General features: G+C 47.6%; 1 protein-coding gene and 1 pseudogene across 6 annotated transcripts in view; one reads left to right on the plus strand and one right to left on the minus strand.

Moving 5' to 3' along the window:
• Positions 1-24,137, plus strand: part of LOC143650759 (cytochrome P450 4F2-like) — a 49,470-nt gene that overhangs the window by 19,010 nt on the left and 6,323 nt on the right. For 2 of the 6 annotated variants that reach the window (XM_077121940.1, XM_077121944.1), the window contains exons 1-7: positions 13,371-13,484; positions 13,891-14,165; positions 15,904-16,048; positions 18,384-18,437; positions 18,529-18,656; positions 20,652-20,773; positions 21,556-21,826. In XM_077121940.1, coding sequence (XP_076978055.1) covers positions 13,968-14,165; positions 15,904-16,048; positions 18,384-18,437; positions 18,529-18,656; positions 20,652-20,773; positions 21,556-21,826 — 918 coding nt within the window. In that variant the 5' untranslated portion in view covers positions 13,371-13,484; positions 13,891-13,967. Of the gene's footprint in view, positions 1-13,370; positions 13,560-13,890; positions 14,166-14,207; positions 15,455-15,903; positions 16,049-18,383; positions 18,438-18,528; positions 18,657-20,651; positions 20,774-21,555; positions 21,827-24,137 lie in introns of those variants that run through there. The other 4 variants (XM_077121943.1, XM_077121942.1, XM_077121941.1 and 1 more) reach the window with 4 other exon arrangements.
• LOC143649701 (syntenin-1-like) lies at positions 9,282-10,814 on the minus strand (annotated as a pseudogene).

Below are 24,137 nucleotides of genomic sequence, written 5' to 3' on the forward strand. Positions count from 1 at the left end.
TCCCGCCGGCGAACTCCCCACCAATTATCTAACCAGCCCTTCCCGCTGGCGCAACTCCCTCCTATCATAATGCCCCACATACCCTACTCCCTCCCCAAGCCGGTATATATACACCCGGCTTGCTTAATAAAATTTGCAGCTTGATCAGAATCCTGTCTTGCTGTCCTTCTTGCGTCTCTCTGTCCCATAGCCATTCTTCCCTCAGCAGGTGGCGGACCCCGTTGACTGTCCTGCGGGTCAGGACAACCCACTGCACCGCGTTAGGTCCAGTCCTGACATATTCCCCTGCCTTTGCAGACTCCCAGAAATAAAACTTTGCTTCCGTCTCTGCCCAAGCTTCACTGGGATTCAACAGGAGCGTTTGGAAAATTGCTGGGACTCAGGGTGTGAAAAAGGTCCCTGTCCTGCCCAGAACACCGGGGGAGAAGGACCGCAGCCCACACCCTGACAGCCTGTCTAGGACTGCCTTTCTCTTCCTGCTGTTGCCAAAGGCCCCACGGATGTGCCTGCCCCTCCCAATCGTCCATCCACGGTCCCCTTCCCCTGAATTCAGGGAGTCCCCTCCCTCTTCTCTTCTGGGTCCCCCGATGCTGCCTAGGCAGCCTAGTCAACTGCACCTGTTCTTGGTGCAGGCAAATACTAATTAAATGTGATTATTTTTCTTTTCTTGCTGAGAAAGTCTGTCTCCCCTTGTGAATAAAATGTATATTGCCTTTCAAAACTATTATCTGTGCCATGTTTTAAGTGTGTCTTGCAACTAAAGGGCATGAATTTTAATCTTTGTGTTCGTTGAATCAGCTCCCCCGCCCCTTGAGGGCTGTGCATATGGGAAATAATTGTTTCTGAAAGTGGGGGACAATTGGAAGGACAAGGTGGTAAGAGTTTCAGAAAAACTTCAGTTAATATCTCAGAACAATATCCTGCTACAAGTGTTCTTTATTTTATAGCCCAGGTGTGTCTGTACCACTGAGCCAGTGCTGACTCTCAAACCTCCTCTCCTGTTTATCTCCTCTACCTCATGATGTCTCAGGTTCCTTGGCTTCCTTCCTGTTCTCCTAATCTTCCCAATCTTCTCACCGCAGTGTTCTTTACCAAGTTACTGTGGTTACTAAGATTATGCTAATTTGCTTAATTGAAGATAACGAGCCTAGTTGTTTTAGTGTGTGTCTGGGTCACTTCAAAAACTGAAGCCTTTGAGTGTCTGTTATGTCGCCTCTTGTTTTGCAGGTTTTCACCCATGGAGTGAATGTCCTTGTGTACCTGATATCTTTGAACATTGACTATCGTATTTGAAATAATATTTGTAGAATCTGGAGAAGGTATCCTTTTCAAGAGAGGAGTCTTTGGATCCCCGCTCGCCAAGTTTTATGTTAAATGAAGCTCAAGGTTTGGGGTGCCCAAAATGACCAAGGCAGTTTAAACTCAGTCTGTATTCACACTTGATGAGTGCTTCTGTATTCGAGTTTATTTTATCCCTGAGGTTTAGCCCTTTGAGATCTCCACTTGTGTGATAAGTGTCTCCCTACAGATTCCCCTCCTAGTAACACCCTTGGGTTTTGATTCTTTGTCCCCTTACTAGGAGGCCATCAGAATAGAGGTTCCCATTTTTTTCTGAATTGAGAAAGGCCTCCAAAATAAAAATATAATTCATGTTCATTTCATGCTAAGGTTTTCACTTTCATCTGAGTAGTGTTTTTTTTTGTAATTCCTTTTTGTAATTTTTAGTACATTTATTCACTTAACATTGGAAGAGAATTCAGCTTTAAAGTTGTTAAAAAATGTTGGATGATTAATTCAAATAACCTAGATTGCCACTAATGGAAACAGAAAGTCTCAAATGGAATTTTGAATTGTCATTACCTGGTTATTACTCTCCTCTTGGATGTATTATGAGTGAAAATGACACTGGGTTTATAGATTTACAGACCACAAAACCCACATAAGGATGTGGGGGTGCATTGCCCCTCACCCAGATATCCTGGTCTTTGAATTGAATGGAGGTATCAGTTGGACTTTGGTCTCGATTTCCTTATAGCTGTGATGAGTGCGTCCTATATATAGGAAAGAGTGTGTTCCTAGCATCCATCAGATGCTAGAATAGCCGAAGGAGTGGACTGTGCCAGAGACTCTAACAGTGCACTGTGAGAGGCGTTCTACCCTTTCAAACATTAACATTTATTGGGGGTTGATTATCCCCCTCCATTTCGGATCACATGTTTATTTTAAGATACTTCAGAAATCACAAATGTTAAATAAACATAAATTTTTGGAAATGTGGCAACCTGCTGGCAAAGAAAACCATCTGTAGATTATTCTGTAAGTTCAAAATACTCATAGTCCTATCTGAGAAACTACAAGAGCCTTTGATGGGAAGCTGAATGGAAGTTAGAAACAGAGAAAAAGAAAGCCAAAGCCAAAGCGGAGCAAATGCATATCCCAGTGATCCACGACCAAGACTTCAATCTCGCCGACATGTTTCGTGGATTGGCGGCCATGAGGGTCCGCAAAGGAGGGCGGAAGTGGCTGGGGAGGCACCGCCTCCTTCAGCACCCGGGACAGCGGCCGCCCTGAGCTACAGCCTCGGGTCCTGCAGGGGGCGCCCGAGTAGGTGCATCCTGCGGACGCGGGGAGCAGAGTCAGGCCTGAGCGCCTTGCTGGGGTTGCAGGGTGGGGGCGGGGAAAGATGACCAGCTTCAAAAAACGAAAGGAAAATCGCAAAGCGAAATGCAAGAACACGTAATGCATACTAAAAATGCAAGACTACTTTATGTACACTGAAAGTCGGATTTGTTTTTATTTGCCTTTGAATTTTTATTTCAAACGGTTCATTTTCTAAGTGAGGCACACTTATAGAAAAGATAAAATTAAGCAAAAGCAAGAAATGAAAGTCCCCCATAATTCCAACATGTGGAAATAATCAGTGTGAATATTCTCGTGCATATCCTTCCGTTTTTTTATTTGCATGTGATCTTGTTACATGCAAATATCCTAAATTATTTGTACACTGTTCTAGTTTGCTAGCTGCCAGAAAGCAACACACCAGAGACAGATTGGCTTTTATAAAAGGGGATTTATTTTGTTGGTTCTTCAGAGGAAAGGCAGCTAACTTTCCACTGAGGTTCTTTCTTACGTGGAAGGCACAGGATGGTCTCTGCTGGTCTTCTCTCCAGGCCCCTGCGTTCCAACAACTTTCCCTGGGGTGACTTCTTTCTGCATCTCCAAAGGCCTGGGCTGGGCTGCAAGTGCTGAGATGAGGAATACCAAGCTGCTAGACTGTGCTACATTGCGTTCTCTCATTTAAGCACCAGCCAATTAAGTCAAACGTCACTCATTGCAGCAGACTCACCTCCTAGCCGACTGCAGATGTAATTAGCAACAGATGAGGTTCACGTACCATTGGCTTGTGTCCGCAGCAACAGAACTAGGTATGCTCACCTGGCCAAATTGACAACTGAATCTAACACATACACTTATACACATGTAATTTTTTTCTTAAAAATAGTATTTTACCATACAGCATTATTCATACGTTTTAATATGTAAATTTATATTTTTTAATTCTAACAACTTTGTAGGGCCTCAAGTTTTCCTTTTTTTGCAGTTAAATTTGTTTTTTAAAAAATATTTTCATTGATAAAGCAAAATACAAACAGACATTTGTAACATACAAACATTCCATACATGGTGCACAATCAATGGCTCGTGATATCATCACAGTTTTCTATTCATCATTTTTTTGAACGTTTGCATCACTCTTTGAAACATCATTGTGCATCTTAATATCTTTAAATGTTAAGCATTCAAGCCTCTAAATTCTCTTACTGTGGTAAAATGTATATAACATAAAATTTGCTATTTTAACCATTCTAAGTGTATGATTCAAGAGCGTTAATTACATTCAAATGTTGTGTAACCGTCAGAATATTTCCAAATTTTTTATTACCCCTATTACCCCAACAGACACTCTGTACCCTTTCAGCAATAGCTCTCCATTCAACCCGCTCTGAACACTTGGTAAGAACTCAATGTTTTTCAACAAATATAATGGATAAACAATATGTGTACTTATATATAATGAGATATTACTCAGCCATAAAAGGAGTGAAGTTGTGATACATGCGACAACATGAATGAACCTTGAAACACTGTGCCAAATGATTTAAGCCTGACACTAGTTTTTAAGTGGCATTATGCTAGAAAATAATTTGAACAGTAATTTTGTCTCGTTTTGTAAAAATTCTCTTTGTGCTTGTGAATGGCTTGTGATATCACCGCCAGTTATAAATTGAGTTACACTTGAATAAATGCTTTTTGTTTTAGAAATTTCATTTTTGTGGCCAATAGATGCACATACATTCACGTATGATGGAGATGTGGTTAAGCACCTTTTCTAGAATACGTATTTCCTGAGACCCTCACAGACCCTGAATTCTTTGTCCTTATGACAGAGGAGACCAATGGGTAGGGGAAGGCAACACTCTGCTGCCCCAGGTAAAAACTCACTGCATCCTCACACCATCCTGCGGATTGGAGAGGTTAATTCAGCTGTCCAAGGTCACTCAGAGGTGGAGCAAAGGATGAGTTTGGTCAGTTTAGCTTTAGAGGTTTTGCCTGAATCTACAAAGAAAGCAATTTCCAAAGTGTGCCTCAGTTCTAAGTGCATCGCGTGGAAAATCATCCAAGACTTACTAGATGAGACTCTTTGATAGGTGGTGCCTCAATTTTAAATTTAGTATTTTTGACAGATAATATATTCACTCACATGAACAATAAAACACAATAAATAAAATAGTTATGTCCCTTATATGCCAGATCTACTTCACTCTTGGGTCAACAACTTTTATTTTTCAGTATCCTTTCATTGTATATTTATGCAATCACCCTCAATGCCATTTAAACATTGCATTTAAGTATACATGCAATCAAATGTGCTGTATTTGGTAAATGATTCTGAGTTTTGAAAAACACCTAGAGTTGTGTAACCACCACCTCCACAATCAAGATACAGACAGCTTTATCATCTGAAAACATTTCCTCATGCTGTCCCTTTGGTAGTTCAAATATACTTACACTCTTTGCCCCTGGAAACGACTGACCTGTCCCCCATCTCTTTACTTTTGTCATGTAAATGCATGAATGAGATTCTATGGTATGTAGCCCTGGTGTCTGGGTTCTTCACCTAGCCTAATGCATTTGAGACTCATCCATGTTTCTGGATCAATACTTTGTTTCTTTTTATTACCAAGTGGTATTCCATTGTATATTCACCAGCTGAAGGATTTATAAGCTGTGCTCAGTTTTTGGCTCTATAAATAAAACTTCTATGAGTATTTCATGTACGGGTTCTTCTGTGAACATAAATTTTCATTGCTCTTGGGATGTGATTGCTGGTTCATATTAGAAGTGCATGTTTAGTGTTATAAGAAATTGCCAGAATGTACCTTAAAGCGCCTGCTATTTTGCATTTCTGTCAGTAACATATGAGAGTTCTTGTCCTTCCAAATACATGTCAGCACTTAGCATTTTCAGTGTTTTAAATAGGTTTTCATATAGGTATGCAATGGTGTATTACTGCAACTTTAATTTGCATTTCCTAGTGACTAATACTGTTGACCATCTTTTCAAATCCTATTTGCCATCCATATACTTCTTGTGTGAAATTCCTGTTTACGTCTTCTGTTCATTTCTTTTTCCTTGCATTGTTTGCCCTCTTATTGTTGGATTTTGAGTGTTGTTTATGTATTCCGAAAACAAGCCATTTGTCATATAAGCGATTTGCAAGTATTTTCTCCTGACATGTGGCTTGTGTTTTCATTCTCTTGTGTCTCTCAGACAGCAAAAACATGTTAAATTTATATGAAGTACAGATCTTCCACTTTTTCTGTTTTCTTGGATTATGCTCACATGTTATACATGAAGACTCTTTGTCTAACTCAAGGTCACAAAGATTTCCTCCCATAGTTTTGCTTCAACCCGTTACAGTTTTAGATTTTACATTTAGGTCTATACACCATTGGATCATCCCCACTGGAATACCAGTAATGCTGATATTTTCTTAAACTTAAAAATGATCCCCTTGGGGGTGGTGCGACGGTGACTCAGTGGCACAATTCCCGCCTGCCGTGCCAGAGACTCGGGTTCAATTCCTGGTGCCTGCCTATATTAAAAAAAAAAAAATCCCCTTGACCCCCTTTCCCACCACCAGATACCCCATTTCTTTTCTTCCTTCTCTAAATAATGATGTGCACTTGGGGTGTCAAATTTCTTCTCCCCCACTCCAAGCAGGCTCTGAAATTCCCCTAGAAGCCGTGATGGTGAAGGAATAGAGATGGGGGCAGGGGAGGCCTGATTTTTTTGAGCCCCCCATCCTTGGCTTTTGGATGAGAAACTCCCTTTTCCTCCCCCAAGGGTTGGGCCCTGCTGAGCCTCCCTAAGTCATGTTTTCTGATCTGGCTTCACCCAACAAATCCCATCCATGATCTTTTCTGAAGTTTCTCACGTCAGCTCTTTTGATCTCCGAGAGGCTGGCTTCCCTGATCCACGGATTTGGCCCCAGAGCTGACATCAGAGGTTGGTTAGGGATTTGATTATTTTTATTATGTTAAGTGAAATGCAGCAAATGTTTCTGGCATGAGTGTCGGGCCAGATTTCATCACCGACTTGGGTTTCCAGCACAGCTGTTTCCTGTTTACTTCATCTGCCCTGAAGGCAGCTGTCCCACAGTCTCTGTTTATCTCAGTGCGTTTGAGGAAGGAAGCAATAGCTGACACATTTTTTAGGCCCTTTGATGGCCCCACACATGGCTGGGTCTTTAGACTCCTGACGTATCTACAGAGGCTGGTCTTCTCCTCTGTGTCATGCAGATTCCAATGGATGGCCCGGCCTGAATATGCTGTGCAGAGCAGCGCCTTGGTCATTTCTAGCCTGCTCACCTGCTCATTTCTTTTGCAGTGCTTTGCTGCCACTATCTGACTTGGTCTCAAGATCTGTTGGCTTCCCCCATCAGACGTGAGCACTGTGACAGCTGTAACTTTGTCCATCCTGGCTCCTGGCGCAGCCCCCACAGTGGCCTGAGAGAGGACCCCGTGATTCCTGGGGGGTGTGTCTTCAGGGTGATGGAAACTGCCAACCCCTCACCTAGTTAGTGCACCCTCCCTCTGCCCCTGCTCCTTTTTCCTGTTTAATGATAAAAGGCATACCTGCTCAGTGTGAAAAACAAAGCAATAGGGACACATTGAAAGCTAAAAGGGTCTTTCCTTCCATTCTGCTTCCAATTCTGTGTGTAAATTCTTCTCATCCTTTTTCCAGTGCTCGTACAGACAGGTGCGCACACGCACGCATGTTCACAAGTTTTATATCTGGATGGGATCTTTACACACAAATCATCCAGGAACTTGCTTTTTCTTAGGGCTGCCTGTGTCTGGTCGAATCCTTGTCAGCCCATTTTACAGACAAGGAAACTGAGGTTCAGCAGAATGATGGGGCCTGAGGCTGGTCACTGCAGGTCATGGGCCCCCTGCTCTGACACACCTGCCCCCCAGCCTGCTCTGGGCGGGTGGAAGAGGCCTGGCAATGAAGGAGCCTCAATCTCCCTGTATGTCCTCTCTCTCCCACTGGGAACTTTCTATGAGTCTCACCTGTGTGATTAAGTAGCTGAGTCGTTCCTGGCATGGGAAATCACTGGGGAACCTCCAGCCTCCTCAGGCAGAGACCCCCAGAAAAGGGAGATTCCCCTTAGGGTTTCCACCTCTCACACTGATTCCCTTTCCCCACCTTCTCCAGCAACCCAGGATGCCTGCTCCATGGCTCCTGGTCAAGACTGCAGATACCTGCTGGGTTCTGAGTTCTTGGTCATGGCTAGTGAACACTCAACACCTGCTTCTGGCTGGATAATAGGTCAGAAGTCTGCTGCCAACGTCGACTTTCCCAAGGACACTGATTGAGGTCCCGCTTGCTGGAGAACTCAGCATGAGTCCAGGAAGCAAACACCCCCACACCTGCTGTGCCCATATGGTCCCCAACCTTGGAGATGCTCCGTCTTCATCCGTGCCGCTGCTCCAAGACACCTCCCCCTGGTAGCCGTCCTTCACTTTGGCCTAAGGTGGGGCTGTCTTAAGTACCCACCCTGACATAACATCACTGTCGGATATAGTATTTTTAATTGACATATTGTTCACATAACATAAAATTAACCATTAACTATTTTATAGTGTGCAATCAGAGGTATTTAGTTATATTTACAAGGCTGTACAGCCATCATTTTTATATAGTTCTAAAATATTTTCATCACCCCAAAGGTAACCCCATATGCACTGAAGTCACTCCTCTTTCCCCCCCTTTTCCTGGCAGCCACTAATCTACTTTCTATCTCTATGATTTTCTTATTCCAGACATTTCAAAAAAGTGGAATTGTACAATATGTGGTCTTTTGTGTCTGGCTTCTTTCCCTTGCATGATTTTATCAAGGTTCCCCCATGTGGTGGCATGGGTCAGAACTTGTTTTCTTTTTATGGGTGAGTAATAGTCCATTGCACGGACTGACCACATTTTGTTTATCCATTCATCTCCTGATGAATACTAGGGTTGTTTTCAACTTTGGGCTCTGACCGTTCTTGAACAAGTGCTTCTGTGAATTCTTTTGGATAAATAGCTGGCGGTGGAATGGCAGGGTCTTATGGTAACTCTGGTTTACCTGCAGGGGTACTGCTAAATTGTTTCCAAAGCGACCACACCATGTTGCATTCCCACCAGCACTGGGCGAGGGTGGTCTCATAGGCTCTGGCTCATTGATGTGACAATTGTCTGTCCCCCCACTGCATGTCATCTTCTTGATGGCTTAGACTGTCTTCTATAGCCACTGCTGCATCTCAGAGTCTAGAGCACAAGCAGGTTCTTAAGTAGCATATGGCAGGATGGACGCTCTGGGAGGTATAGCCTTTTTTTTTCTCTTTAAATTAAGTTTTATTTGCACATGTGTAATTAGAATAAACACAAAGCAAAAATATCAGGAAAAAGTGTCCCTGCCATTTTGTTGGCAGGGAGGAGCCTGGAAATGGAACAGTGCCAGCCTTCGGAGACAGTTCCAAAGGAGCTAGTTTTATAATGTTAAGAATACCAAAATGCAACGGCTAGAGAATCTCAAATGCAACCAAATAGCTCTGCTATAGCTTAATAAGTACCATGAAATCATTAGTGTACATTTCAGTTTAGTATAGCACTGCACTGTGTATTTTACAAAGACAGCAATTAATTACACTTTGGCTTTTATTTTATATGCTTCATGAACACGTTAAGGCAACAGTTTTAAGTGAAGGTAATGACATTCACCGCATTTTCTTTTTTGCAATCCACACATATTGTATAATGCTTCAATGGAATTAAATCAGTGTACTTCATTGGTGTCTTATACACACACATACCCACATAAAAAAGACCTAAGGGAAAAACTATCAAAGGCAATCATTCTAAATGTCACATGGCAACACATTACAAATGCAATTTACCATAGAAATAAAGTGATAGGATGGACTCATTCTATAAAGGTGATTCCAATACAGAACTAAGGTCCCAGTATCAGTCATTTTAACTACGATGGCTTACAGAAAACATCAAGTTTCTGGTAGATAAATTAATCTATGAAAGTCTGCGTATCTTTTGAAAGTTCCGCACCTGTAAAACCAGGATAAGGCTACAACTCTCTTGAAGCTTGGGCAGTCTTACAGGAAGATTCCCAGCCCTGTGGAAGACAGAAAGTCCTCCATGCAGCATACGTTCCTTGGCTCTGGAAAAGCTTCATGTGCCAAATGTACAAGTTGCTGGAGAAGTGCACTGCAGTGGAATGGTTCAGCTTAGTTTCCATGATGTAATCGGCATTTAAACCTCAGGAATGGTGTGATCCAACAGGCTTTTCGCAATGCTGGATATCTTTCTTTAAAGAATAAATTCAAGGACACAAACAGACATGACTGTAATTGCAGCTACAGTCCCGATGTTGACATTGTGTCTGCAATTTGAGAGTCCTTCAATCCGATGATATTCTGTCCAGTGACCTCACAGATGTGTTCTCTGAGAAGACAGTTTTGGGCTGCACAGTTATCTTTCACTTTGGATGCGACTTTCCCATTTTTGAAGATAAAGCCAACAAGCCAGTACTATCTGTATGCATGATAACAGTCCGTTCAAAGAACCTTTCATGAATAATCACAGTACCCTTCTCTCCAAAAGCCTGTTTGAGCACTTTGTGTGCTTTATCCGAGCTCCAGCCTGCACAGTTTTCACCGTTAATCTGGAGTACTTGATCGCCAAATCTCAGACCAACCCTAAGATGCTGGAGAATTAGCTTGGACTAGCTAGATAAAATCACCATGATCTACTGACTTAAATCTGAGGCCAAATTTTCCATCGTGATCCTTACAAAAACTAACTTCACAAATCCGTGGCTTATTTTCTGATCTTCGAATTCCAACATCATTACCAGTTACTGGAGCCACCATGTAATTCACACTGGAAGGTCTTACTACCAACCTCTGCGCTGGTTCTCAGGGACCGTGGCCATATTTGCACGTACTCCTTCTTCATTTAGACTCAAGTCCATGCATTGTGAGAGCGCTGGATACAGCTCAGGATAGAAACTTCCATCTTCAGCGATGGGAGCAGAAGCTTCTGACAAAACTTCTGTGTTGGCAGGGTTTGCAGAAAAGGCAGTTTGACCTTCAATTACTTTGTTTACTTTCAGGTCTTCAAGAGATGGATACAAAGACATTTTTGCAGTGATTTTCTGGGTGGCAGGACTGTTCACCATCACTTTCTCTGTACAGACTTCAAAACCTGAGAGATGTATAACTGTTTCTCCTGGTTTTTTAACTGGAAAAACCGTGAAATTCATGGAAGATAAAGCACTCCTGCCAGCATCCTGGGAGGTGCTGGGAGCCTCACCCTTCAAGCTCCCCCTCACCTGGGACCACCCTTTAGGGGACAACTGAGCAGAAGCCAGGGAGGGACAGGATGGTGGCAGTAGTCCCACTGGGTGTTCCATCTGGGGGCAGAGGCAGGCAGGGGCATGAGGCCTCGAGGTACTGCCCTCATGGGGCCACCCTGATGCCTGAGATTCCGCCAGCAGAAATGTCCCTGGATAACAGGGTGGCGAGCGTGGCAGAGGGAAGGGGTTTGGGATTGGGAGTTTGACAGACAAGTGTTCATTCCAGCTGTGCAGCATTGGGCCAGAGGCATCCCCTCTCCAAGGCCAGTTTCCTCTTCTGTTAAATGGGCATCTCCCCTTCTGTGGATACCACCTGGGTCTCTCTGACTTGTCTAGAAAGCGAGAGAAAGGTGGCAGGGAGGATTTAGACGTTGTCTTGCAGGGAGCGTTTCTGAGACATGGTGAGCTCGCTTCATGCAGAGTGCCTGGGGTAGGGCAGGTGTGCTTCTAGCTGACTACATGTCACACAGTAGGCATGCTTTAGTGAAAATGCCAGACGAGAGGTAGGCACATTCTATGCAAAGTGCTTGGCACACAGCAGGCACAGTGTGGAGTGCTGGACATATAGCACGCATGTCCTCTGTAGAATATATGGAACACAATAGGCCCACTCTATGCAGAGTGCCAGGTGCACAGTAGGTGCTTAAGCAGGTGCCTCATGTAGAGTGCCTAGCGCACAGTAGATGCTCTACCAAGACTGCTGGGCACACGGGAGGTGCACTCTGTGTAAAATCCCAGGAGACACTTAGCATTCTATGTGGACGATTCTGCACACAGTAGGTGCACTCTGTAGTGCTCAGCACAGAAGTAGGTGTTCCAAGTAGGCTGTCTGGCACCCATAGGCACAGCATGTGTGGAAGTCAGGCATACAGTAGGTGTTCTGTGCAGAGTGTTTGGCACATAGAAGGTACACTTGGCACAGAGTAGGCACTCTCCATAAACTATTTGGCACACAGTAGTTACACTGTGCAGTGTCCAGCTCAGAGTAAATGCTCTATATAGAGTGCCTGGCACAAAGTAGGCATTTTTTTTTAGAGTGCTACTATGCAGAGGGTCCAGCACACAATAGGTGCTTTATGTATAGTGCCGGTTACATGTAGGTGCTACGTGTAGAATGCTTGGTACACAATAGGTGTGCGCTATGAAGAATGCTCAGCACACAGTTTGCTTGGTATACCGTGTGCAGCGCACAGTAAGTGTCCTGTATTGAAAATCAGCATAAAGTAGGCTTACTATGAAGAGTGTCCCATGCACATCAGGTGCTTTATTAAGAGGACCGGGCTCACAGTTGGTCTTGTACAGCAGAAGCTCGGCACACAGTAGGCCCAGTGTTCAGACTGCTCAGCACACTGTAAGCACTCTATGCTGGAACACAGTAGATATTCTATTAACAGCACCTAGAATACAGTAGCTGCTCTACGTAGAAGTCAGGCACACAGTAGGTATACTATGTAGAGTGCCCTGAACACAGTAGGTGCTCTATGAAGAGTTCCTGATACATGGTAGGTGCTCTTTGAAGAGGGCCCAGCACACAGTAGGTGGTCTACAATGTGTACCCGACACACAGTAGGCACACTATATGAAGCTCTTTGCACAGAGTAGGCCACTTTATGGACAGTACTGGCCCACAAGCAGCTCCAGTCCACGTTGCCAGTCCCTTCCCTTCTCTCCTTCTTTTCGGGGCTCCTGATCCTTCCACCTCCTGAGGAAAACCCCTCCACCCCTCTAAGGCCGAACCCCACACCTCATTCAGATGGGAAAACTGACGCCACAGAAAGGGCCCATGCTGCCCACAGTCAGCAAGGAGGGGGCAGAATGGAGCCTGACTTGGGGCCCTGGGGGTCTGTCTCTCCCCTGCTTGGACCCCACGTGCTCACCACTTCTCTCACCTGACCCACCGCTTCCCCTCCGTCCTCTCAGGCTCACTGCTGCAGCCCATCAGGTGTGCTGTGCCAACCTGGGCCCTTTATCCGCAAATTCTGATGATCATAATCCCTGGGGAGCCTGGACCCTTTCTTCCCGGCTGGCTGGAGTCAGGGTTGGATTCCTGCGCGGCTGAGAGCTCTGCGCGACCCCCTCCTGGCCCACGTGCTGGGAGGTGTTTTGGGAAGAGGACATGGCTGGGCGATGCTCACCTGGCCACCGACCTCCTGCTTTGTCCCACCACACCCTGGCCCTGGGGACTGCAGCGTGGCTGGAAACCTGGGGGCCAGGGAATTCTGTCCCTCTGACCCCAACTCTTTCCCCTCCCCTGCTGGGAGCTGCTGAGCCTTGGGGAATCCCTGGCCCAGGCTGTGGGATGCTGAGTCACTGCTCCACTTTCTCTCAACACCCTCCCCTCCTCTTATTTTGGGCAGGCTGCCAGGCTGGGAGAGGCAGGAGCCCAGCGGGGATTGGTCGGTTTAGCCCCGTCCCTCCCAGGCTCCCCAGGTCAGGGACCAAGGGCAGACATATTCCAGAAAGAGGAAGGAAGAAGTTGCCCTGGAAGAGCCTCTTCTGACAGAAGGTGCCTGCCTGGGGCTGGCTGGGTTGGGGGTGTTTTGTCTTGGCCCCTGTCGAGAAGGGGTGCCACTGAGACTGGGTGAGCGCCCTGGCCCGGAACACTGGTGGCTCCTGGCTCAGACTGGACCCTTCTGGACTCCAGCTCCCTCTGTCTCTAGTTCTTGCATCTCTTTCTCCCTTTCCTCCTCTCCCTGTCTCTTTCTGTGCCTCTCTGTCTCTGTTTCTCTGTCTGTCTTCCTCTTCCTCTCACTTCTCCCCATGCCCTGAATTGCCGTGTGGCCCCACCCTTCCTCAGCTCGATGGGCTCCCTGCCCTGGCTTGGTGCACCCTGCCCTCTGCCCTCCCTCCCCCTCCCTGCCCGCCCCTTGTCCTGCCCCTCACCTCCTTGGCCCTCTCCCTCTACTCCACAGGTCTCACCCTCCAAGCCCTCCATCGCCACCCCCTTTCCTGCCCTCAGAAGCTCACCCTCTGCCCGGCTGTCCTGAGGATGCAGCTGCTGAGCCTGTCGTGGCTGGGACTCGGGCCCGTGGCCCCCTCCCCGTGGCTGCTCCTGCTGATGGTTGGGGCCTCCTGGCTCCTGGCCCGCGCCCTGGCCTGGTCCTTTGCCTTCTACGACATGTGCCGCCGCCTCCGGTGCTTCCCGCAGCCCCCAAAACTGCATTGGTTCTTGGGTCACGTGGGTCTGGTGAGTGGGGCCCCAGGACAAGGCCTGGACTCCCTGAGGGTCCGAAATGGGGCTCAGGGAGCTGAGAGATGGGGGGCTGGGCTGGGTCCAGCACTGCAGAGAAGCTCAGAGCCGAGGGGAGCCCCTCTTTCCTCACTCAGCCTCCAGGGCCACTTCTCTCCCCTTTACTCCACCCCACGCTCTGAGGCCTCTCATTCCTACCCCACCCCACTGAGCCTGCTTTGGGTCACCTTCCTGCCGTCGGCCCCACATTAGTGCACCTCTGTCTCCCCTGGCGGCTCCCAGGGCGGGCTGGAAGGACTCACAGCTGATCTGCCCACCCATAGTCTCTCCTGAACATGCAGCCACCCTCAGGGGCAAAGTCCAGGGTCTGCCTCTGTCTTGTCCTTTCAGTGGACTTCAGGCAGTGCCCGGCCTTTGCTGGGCCGAGAGGAACAGCTGGGCGAGAAGAGGGGTGCCTCCCCTCCCCCAGCCCTCCTGGTGCAAATTCCTCTTCTTATCTTGCCCTCTGCTCCCAAGATTGGATCAATCATTGCATGTCCCAACCTGGATAAAAGTGGGGCACTTCCCTTCTCAGAAGCCTTCCCGGACTCCCAGCCTTGACCTCCTCTGACATGACCTTGCTCACACTTTTAATTAAACAACTAATTGTCTAATTGTTTGTTAATTATCTATTTCTCCCATTAGACTGGGGGGCAGGTTATCGATCCACAATGCTCACCCAAGGGGCTGGCATACAGCTGGCACTCTACAAAGGTTTGATGTCCTTGTGGCTGGGTTTTCCATCACCTCCTTGGCACATCCAAGGCCAGAAGGACGGAGTCCAACCTCGTCCCCTCCACACCATCTGGAGGATGTGCGTAGATGACGAGCTCCCCCCCGCGCCCGGGATGAGAACTACAGCTCGGGAAACGCGAATCTCCTAAACCCTTCCTGGAGGTTTCTTGAAATTCTGGGTCTTGGAATTCCCAGAGGCTATGGAGTTCTGCTTCCCCGAGCGGCCTTGGAGGCTGGTCCTGATCACCTATCCCCTCCTGCGATCCTCTTGCTGTCACTCTCCCTCTCTTGGACAGACTTCATCCAGTGCATGGAATCCTTGCCCCAGGGTTGTTGCAGGTAGATGATGGGTCACACAGGCGCCAATGATCTGTGCCCACTTGCCCGAGGAGTCTGGGCATCCTGTCCGACTACGGAGGATTGTTCACCTGGCCTCTTCTGTGGACATGGCCGCAGTTTCTTGATTTGTGAACGGCCCCAACGATGGGCATCTCTGTAGGCTCAGGGAGAAGGTACACGGAGATTCTCTGCACTCAGCTTGGTATACAGGTGGTGCTCCAGGGGGGGCGACATTCTGATAGAATTCATGTCTGTCTCCGGGGGCCGTCCAACACCTCATGGTGCCCGTTCTGCAGACCTCCCTACACGATCCTCCCCACGGGACCTCCTCCACCGGCTCTGCCCCACAGGCCCTCCCCTTCAGGCTTCTCCCAGATGAGAACCTTTGTCTTCTTCCCCCAGCTCTGCCTCCCAGCGGGTAGAGAAATTGTCTTCTCTCTCTGCCCTGAGTCATGCCCTTGAGACCTGAAGACTGCAGGATCTTCTGGCCCCAGAGACCCTTGATTCCCTCCATCATTGCTGAGCCCCTACACCCACTGTTCACTGCAGAAGCTGGACCAGGTAGTGGGGGGCTCTGCCAGCGGCTCCTCTTGGTAAGGTGACCACACGCTCTTGCTTGCAGATCATCTTCAATGAAGAAGGCATCATGAAAGTGACTGAGCTGGTGGCCACCTACTCCCAGACGTTCATGATCTGGTTGGGGCCCTTCAACCCTGTCATCAGTGTGTTCCACCCAGACGCTGTCCGGTGTGTCACCAACGCCTCAGGTACCCATGCAGAGCTTGTGGGGATGGGCACCATGGGGGCTTCAAGGGTGTTAGGACCCCTACCACCAAGCTTCCGAGGGCCTCTGCAGGGAGTCCAGGAACCTCCGACTCTCTCCCCTCTCAGCTCTCTTTCTCCTTCTCTTTCTTTACTTATGCACCAACCGTCAACTCACTATCTGCCACCCACCCTCATGTTTGGGGTCTTGATGGCACCCAATAAGGCTTCAACCCAAACCCTGGTCTGGAGGAGCTCCCGGTGTGGGGGAGACGGATCTGTGCAGAGATACCTTCAAACATGTGTGGTCAGGAATGGGGCCACAGCGTGAGAGAGATGGGCTGGGACAGTCCAGAGGAGATGCCAGGCTTCTGCTGGGAAGGCTGGAGGACTTCCTGGAGGAGAAGTTGCTGGAACTCGGTCAGGAACAATGAGTAGGAATTTTAATGCTGGGGACAGGGTGGTGCAGAGGGCAGTGGTGGTGGGTGACTCTTGTCAGCTCCTGGTTGCTCTGGTTGCTGAGGTCTCAGCAAAGAAAGAGAATCTTTCTGAAAAGTCTAGGAAGAACCATCCAATATGCATCATGAGTACTTTTTCCTGCCTCAGGCTGTGGGACCAAGGAGACAGCTTAGTGCAGAGAGGTTGGCAGCTGGCTGGGGTCACAGGGCTTGGGTCTGGGTCCTATCCTCCAGGTGTTTGTCTAGGGCAGCCTGGAAGGGTGTGAATTTGATCCTTTTTGTTCCTCTCCAGATTCAGAGCTCGAAGGAGGGTCTTCTCTACACACAGGGTCTGGTGAACACCTGTGGAGGTGGGCTGCTTGTGGGGGGCCCCGATCATGAAGGTGCCTCCATCTTCCACCCCTCACTCATCAAACCCATCCTCTTTACTCCAGGTGTACTTCCCATCAGCCACAGCCTGACCACTGCTGAGGTCCCTGTGCTGCCTGCAGCTGGGTGGATGGCCCACAGGTGTATGAAGGGAGGGGCTGCTGTTTCCTGCCCACCTGAACCCCCACTTGTCTGACCAGTGGTTCCGTTTGGTCCTGCCTAGGGTAAAGGTCGTGTAATGTTTGCTGTCTTGCCACATCTGGACAAGGCTGGTGTGTGCTGGCACCTGGGATCATCTTGGCCTCACTCATGTCTGGGGCTCACCTCTGGCCAAAGGCATTTAGGTTGCGCTGGTGTCTCTCTGGGTCTCTTTTGGAGTTGCTGTTTGAGATAGCCTGGTTCTCCTCCTGCTTACCTCTGAGTCAGTTTTATGTCTTGCTTGAGGTCAGTGCTGGAATGGGTCTGGGACCCACGGTCTCTTTGATAAATGTCTGGACCTTATTTGAGTTATGAATGAGGCAGGTATAAGATATCAGTCATGACCATGCTGTCTTTGTAGATGCTAATGGCTCAAGCCCTTTTTCCCAGGGCACTTAACCTGCCAATTAGAACAGCACATCCATTAGGAGAGGTAATGTGGCCAATAGAGTATCCATCATGTCAGCTCTGCTGGAGCGAAGAAACCTGGGTCCTGCTGCCCTCCGGCTTGTCCCTTCCTCCCAATCTTTTGCTGTATTAATAGGAATAATAAGTATGGGCTCTGTCTCCATCAAGCTATGTAACAAAAGACATTGTAGAAAAATATCTGGCATCAGAAGGAGCATGTGGAAAGCAACTTTAGAGGAACAAGTTTATTTTGTATTGGATGAATTCTAATGAATGCAATATTAATCCTTGCTGATAAGCAGTGATAATGAAGGAAAATTAAAATAAGGCCTTTATTAAAAGATATCCCTGGATCACATTTGGTCTATTTGGGGACATGAACAAGACCATATTCCTGTTATGTCTGGAACCCATATGTGAGGCACCTGAAGTCATGTCAGATTGCCTTTGGCCCTAGTCAGAGCATGCTGTTTCATGTTGTACACATCACGGCACGTTGTATATGTTGTGGCCGTTGCAGATATTGAGGTCCATGTCAGGAGGTGTCGTGCAATGACGGGGCAGTCAGGGTGTCTTTGGTCCACACGATGCATTCTGTGGAATGTTGGCTACACTCAGGTATTTCAGAACATGTTGGACTGTAGAGAAGACGTGTCATGCTAGAGTGGTGTGTTGGGTTGTGTTAGGGTGTGTCTAAGTAAGCTGAGGTGTGTCTGTGGCTCTCTCTGTGCCCTTCTCTGCTGCTGCAGCTTTGTGTGGTTCCCTCTAAGCACTCGCTCCTCCATGCTTCCTCTGTCCAAGGCCCCTTCCCTGCTTTGCTGGGCTTGGTGGGAAGAAGGACAGGCTCCCACAAGAGACCCCCTCCCCTACCCCTCTGTGACTCCTGATGGCCCATCTCTCATGTCAGCCGCCATAGCACCCAAAGATGTGATCTTCTACCACTTCCTGAAGCCCTGGCTGGGTGAGTAACTGTGGGCAAAGGGGGTGGAGGACAACCTTGGAGGCCAGGGGAAGGGGTGCCCTCACCTACTTCCCATCACTGCCTCTACCAGGAGATGGGGTCCTGCTGAGTGCTGGTGACAAGTGGAGCCGTCACCGCCGCATGCTGACACCCGCCTTCCACTTCAACATCCTGAAACCCTATATGACGATTTTCAACGAGAGCGCAAACATCATGCACGTGAGTCCCTTGAACCCACGATCCCAGCTGGAGCCTTGGGTGGATGGGACCTCAGACAAAATGTGGTCTGGAGTCTTGGCTATTTTGGATGGCTTTGAGGCCATTGCTTTTTCTCTCTGTGCCTCAGTTTCCTCATATACTTAAGGGGATAATTATCTCCATGTCGGAGGGGGTCACGGTGACTTAGTAGTGATCAAAAGGTGTCAGTTCCTATCTCCCTCCCACAGTCCTTGGGATTGATCAATGATAAAGGTGATGAGGACTTAGTAGCTGTTGCTGAGTAACCATGGCAAACTCACTGGTTTAAAACAATAAGAGTTTATTCTTGCTTAGATGTCCATGGGTCAGGTGACTGGTTCTCCTGGACTTGGATATACTTGTGGTCAGTTGGGGGCAGTTAGGCAGACCTGCTAGTCCAGGATCATTTGTCTTCCACAGTTGGATCATGGTTGACTCAGGCTGACCCAGGATAGCCTCTTCTGGGACAACTGGACTTCCGTCCATGAGATCTTTCTCCCTCCAGCAGGCAGTCCAGACTTGCACACATGGTGGAGGCAGGTTTTCAAGAGAGTGAGAGTAAATGGAAATGCCTCTGGAAGCCTAGGGGAAGAATTGCCACTTCATCATTTTCACTACATTCTATTAGACAAAGTATGTCATGGCATCAGGCTATTTTACTGGGGAAATAAGCTCTACTTCCTCCTGGAAGTTGCTGCAAATCTGCATTGCAAAGGCCGTGGATACAGGGCTAAGGGAAGCATTGGGGTAAAATACTTTGTGAACTGCCTGTGATTTTCCCTAAATGTGATCTAATAAATTAGCTTGCAACTATTTCACAGATCCTGCCCTAAATGAAAAGGCTCTTGAGTCAGAGAAAAAGGACTTTCCCATTCACAACACAGCTAGAAGCGTTTGCTTCATGTTGTTTTGTATGGTTTTCTGAAGCCATGCAAATCTCATAGAGGAGATATAGGTGGGTCAAAATGTGGGCTGAAGGGGTAGTTCAGTGGTAGAATTCTCGCCTGCCATGAGGGAGACCTGGGTTTGATACCCAGCCCATGCACTACCCAAAAAACATACAAGCAAAACAAAGTCACAAAAATTCATCAAATGGTGAACTCTTTTTCCATGTGAGTATCCCGTTTTGCAAGAACAAAATGTGACCCTGCCATACAGCATACAAAAAAACCGTGTGCCTTCACATGGAGAACATTGCATTATAGGGGAGAACCACTACGTTTAGGGATTCTGTAACTTTCGTAGTAAGCAGAAGCAATCCTAATATTTATCTAAGGGAAGACATATCATCCCTCAAGTTGCGCAATACAAACACAGCTCTGAGAGAGAGTCCAAGTACAAAGCTTCAGGTCCTTGCATTCATGGCATGCCTGGCAAGAAGGGAAGTGATGCTCAGGATCCATGATGGACCCTCTTTCCCAACAAAGGTGCACATTTCTACAGTCAGTCTATAGCAAGGCTGCTGCTGATGAATAGAATGAAAACAAACCTTCATGAAGCACTCAGTATATATCAGAAACAGCGCCATTCTAAGATCTATGCTGTCTAATTCTCATACCCATAAGAGGTAGAGTTTGTCATTACCAGTATTGGTAACTGAGGCTCAGCGATATTGGGGAGCTTGCCCAGAGTCATTCAATCAGTAAGTAAACTTCTTTATCTGACACTGAAGAAGGTCATCTTAACTGTTACTGAGGATCTGACAGCTGGTCCCTAGAGAAGGAAGGTTGCATCAGGGGCACACAGAGCACAGGAGGCACAGCCGGGACGTGACCCATGTCTTCTGAATTCCGGTCATGGAGTCTTCATGTCCTCACAGGGACAGCTTTCCCATCAAAACTTGGTCCTCCCTGAAAGGGGGTGTCCGGGGTGAAGGACAGTAAGGATGAGTTCAGGGTTGAGTCCAATCTGCTGGCTGGAGATGGGGAGGAGGCTCTGGGCAGAGTGAGCCAAGCCCAAGTTCTTTCCCTGTCTAAGGCCAAGTGGCAGCGCCTGGCCTTGGAGGGCAGTGCCCGCCTGGAGATGTTTGAGCACATCAGCCTCATGACCCTGGACAGTCTGCAGAAATGTGTCTTCAGCTTCGACAGCCACTGCCAGGAGTGAGTCCTCACCAGGTCCTGGGAACGTGGTCCACTGACCCAGGGCATAGGTGGGGGAGGTGGACTGACCAGGGCAATCAGAAGGGTCTTCCTGGAAGAAGTGGGCCAGAGCTGGGCTTTGGAGTACAGTGTGGGGGAGGGGGGCAGACAGAAAGAAATGGGAATATTTGAGTAAATGCAAGGAGGCTAGGATGAAGAGAGCAAGGATGCGCTTAGGAAAACTGATTGGGGACATGTAAGGGCTACATCCTAAGGCTCTCATAAACTAGGCAAAGGTAAATGAGCTTTATCCTGAAGTTCCTAGGAAGAATGGCAGGGGGTGAGCTGATGGGTGGTGTGGTCAGAACAGAGGTTTGGAGATGTGTCTCTGCGTATGCCTGTCTTCTGATGCTTGTGCTGACACTGGATATGAGGAGACACCGGCAAGGGCTGGGCTTGTGGTTCTGTTGAAGAGTGATGTCTGAAGTGGGTGGAGAGGTTAGGGGAGGAGAAGGGACAATATGAAATATTGGGCAGGAGAGGAGAGTTAGTCATGATGTCCCAGGCATGCCCTTGGGACATGGGGACCAGAAGGCAGGTCTCTGAGATGGGGAAGCAGGGAGAGGAGAATGGTGGAAAGTCATGCCTACTAGGTCTTGCTCGCCATATGTCCCTGAGGCCACCTTTTCCTGGATGCTCAGGTTCCTGGGAGAAAGCACAGCTTTCCAGCTTCCAGGTGGCACGTGCTCCTCAGGCTTCAGGTGTGTTACGTTGTTGCCTCCCTGTATGCCGTCCTCCTGCAGGAAGCCCAGCGAATATATTGCCGCCATCCTGGAGCTCAGCGCCCTCGCGGAGAAACGGAACCAGCAGATTTTCCTGCACTGGGACTTCCTGTACCACCTCAGTCCCGACGGGCGGCGCTTCCGCAGGGCCTGCCGGCTGGTGCACGACTTCACGGACGCCGTCATCCAGGAGCGGCGCCGCACCCTCCCCGACCAGGGCGCTGATGACTTCCTCATGGACAAGGCCAGGACCAAGACGCTGGACTTCATCGACGTGCTCCTGCTGGCCAAGGTGGGCTTCTCTATGACCTCAATTCTAGACGTAGACTAGGATTTGATTTCCCTTTTTTTTTTTCCTAAGTGTCCTTTGAGATTTTTTTTTTTTGCACAATCACACGGTCACATTGTAGAAGCTGTATCATTATACGATCGTCTTCCAAGATCAAGGCTACTGGAACACAGCTCAGCAGTTTCAGGGTCTTCCCTCCAGCTGCTCCAATACATCACAAACTAAAAAGGGACATCTATAGAATGTGTAAGAAGACCCTCCAGGATAACCTCTCGGCTCTATTTGACACTATTTTGTCTCATTTCTCCCTGTCCCCTTTCAGTGAAGAATGCTTTCTCAATCCCTTGTGTTCTAGTTTGCTAGCTGCCAGAATGCAACACACCAGAGACGGATTGGCTTTTAATAAAAGGGGATTTATTTTGTTGGTTCTTCAGAGGAAAGGCAGCTAACTTTCCACTGAGGTTCTTTCTTACGTGGAAGGCACAAGATGGTCTCTGCTGGTCTTCTCTCCAGGCCCCTGGGTTCCAACAACTTTCCCCGGGGTCACTTCTTTCTGCATCTCCAAAGGCCTGGGCTGAGCTGCGAGTGCTGAGATGAGGAATGCCGAGCTGCTTGACTGTGCTACATTGCGTTCTCTCATTTAAGCACCAGCCAATTAAGTCAAACGTCACTCATTGCAGCAGACATGCCTCCTAGCTGACTGCAGATGTAATTAGCAACAGATGAGATTCGCGTATCACTGGCTTGTGTCTGCAGCAACAGAACTAGGTATGCTCACCTGGCCAAGTTGACAACCGAATCTAACTAACACACCTTGATTGGGATTTCTGTCCCATTTTGCCAGGGAAATTTATACCTCTCAGAGTCATGTCCCACGAAGGGGGACGGGCAGTGAGTTCACCTGCCAAGTTGGGCTTAGAGAGAGAGAGAGGCCACATCTGAGCAACAAAAGAGGTTCTCTAGGTGTGATGCTTAGGCCTAATCATAAGTAAGCTTAGCCTATTCTTTGCAGGAATGAGTTTCATAGGGGCAAACCCCAAGATCAAGGGTTCGGCCTATTGATTTGGTTGTACCCACTGCCTGCAAAAATATGAGGAATTCTCCAAATGGAGAGGTTGAATATTTCCTCCTTTCTCCCCAGTCCCCCAAAGGGACTTTGCAAATACTTCTTCATTCAATGTGCAAAGTTCTCTGGAATATATCGGGGCATCACACTAACCTGAACAAATCAACAAAATCTCACGCCCTATTCAAGATTCCATGTACCTTTGGTGTTTACCTAAACTGACTATTCAAGTCAAATTAGGAAATGCACTACCCAAAGTATAAATTTTGCACCAAATAAACAGCCTTCCCTTGGGTCTCACACAGAAGTGGAAGATTTAAAATGTTGCCTTGTGTTCTGATTTACCTGTCCAGATCACCTTCATTCTTATCTCTAGTTTAGGTCTGATCCCCTTTTCAACTTTTTAAACAGTTCACGTATGGGGTACTGCTGACTTTCTTAGCTTCAGAGCTCTAACTCTGAGTCCTTTTCAGTTTTTTTTTGACATTTTTTTAATTGTAAAATAGAACATATATACAAAGCAAAGAAAGAAAAAAGCAATAATTTTCAAAGCACTTTTCAACTGGTAGTTACAGACGGGTCCCAGAGTTTGCCATGGGTTACAATTCCACCGTCTCAGGTTTTTCCTTCTGGCTGCTCCTAAACACTGAAGGCTGGGCCGGATAGGAATACCGTGATTTAGCAGTCATACGTGTTTGCCCAATCCTATTCTCTCGGTTATACTGTCAGATGTATATGACAGATGAATTAGACATTAGAACCTGGGAGCAGAGCAGACCATTGATTACTCAATGCAATAACAACAGCCAGTTAAAAATCATGACGGCTCCTGTTCTAGTTTGTTAGCTGCTGGAATGTAATATACCAGAAAGGGAATGGATTTTTAAGAGGGGAATTGAATAAGTTACAAGTTTACAGTTCTAAGTCTGCGAAAATGTCCCAAGTAAAACAACTCTATAGAAATGTCCAATCTAAGGCATCCAGGGAGAGAAACCTTGGTTCAAGAAGGCTGATGAAGTTCAGGGTTTCTCTCTCAAGTGAGAAGGCACATGGCAAACATGGTCAGGGTTTCTCTCGCATCTGGAAAGGCACGTAGTGAATCCGGCATCATCTGCTAGCTTTCTCTCCTGGCTTCCTGTCTCATGAACCAGGAGGCATTTTCTTTCTTTATCTCCAAAGGTCGCTGGCTGGTGGACTCTCTGTTTCCCATGGCTACGTCGTTCTGCTCTGCTCTCTCCAAATCTCTTT

Source organism: Tamandua tetradactyla, chromosome 11, assembly GCF_023851605.1.
Source record: "Tamandua tetradactyla isolate mTamTet1 chromosome 11, mTamTet1.pri, whole genome shotgun sequence".
NCBI classification, from domain to species: Eukaryota; Metazoa; Chordata; class Mammalia; order Pilosa; family Myrmecophagidae; genus Tamandua; species Tamandua tetradactyla.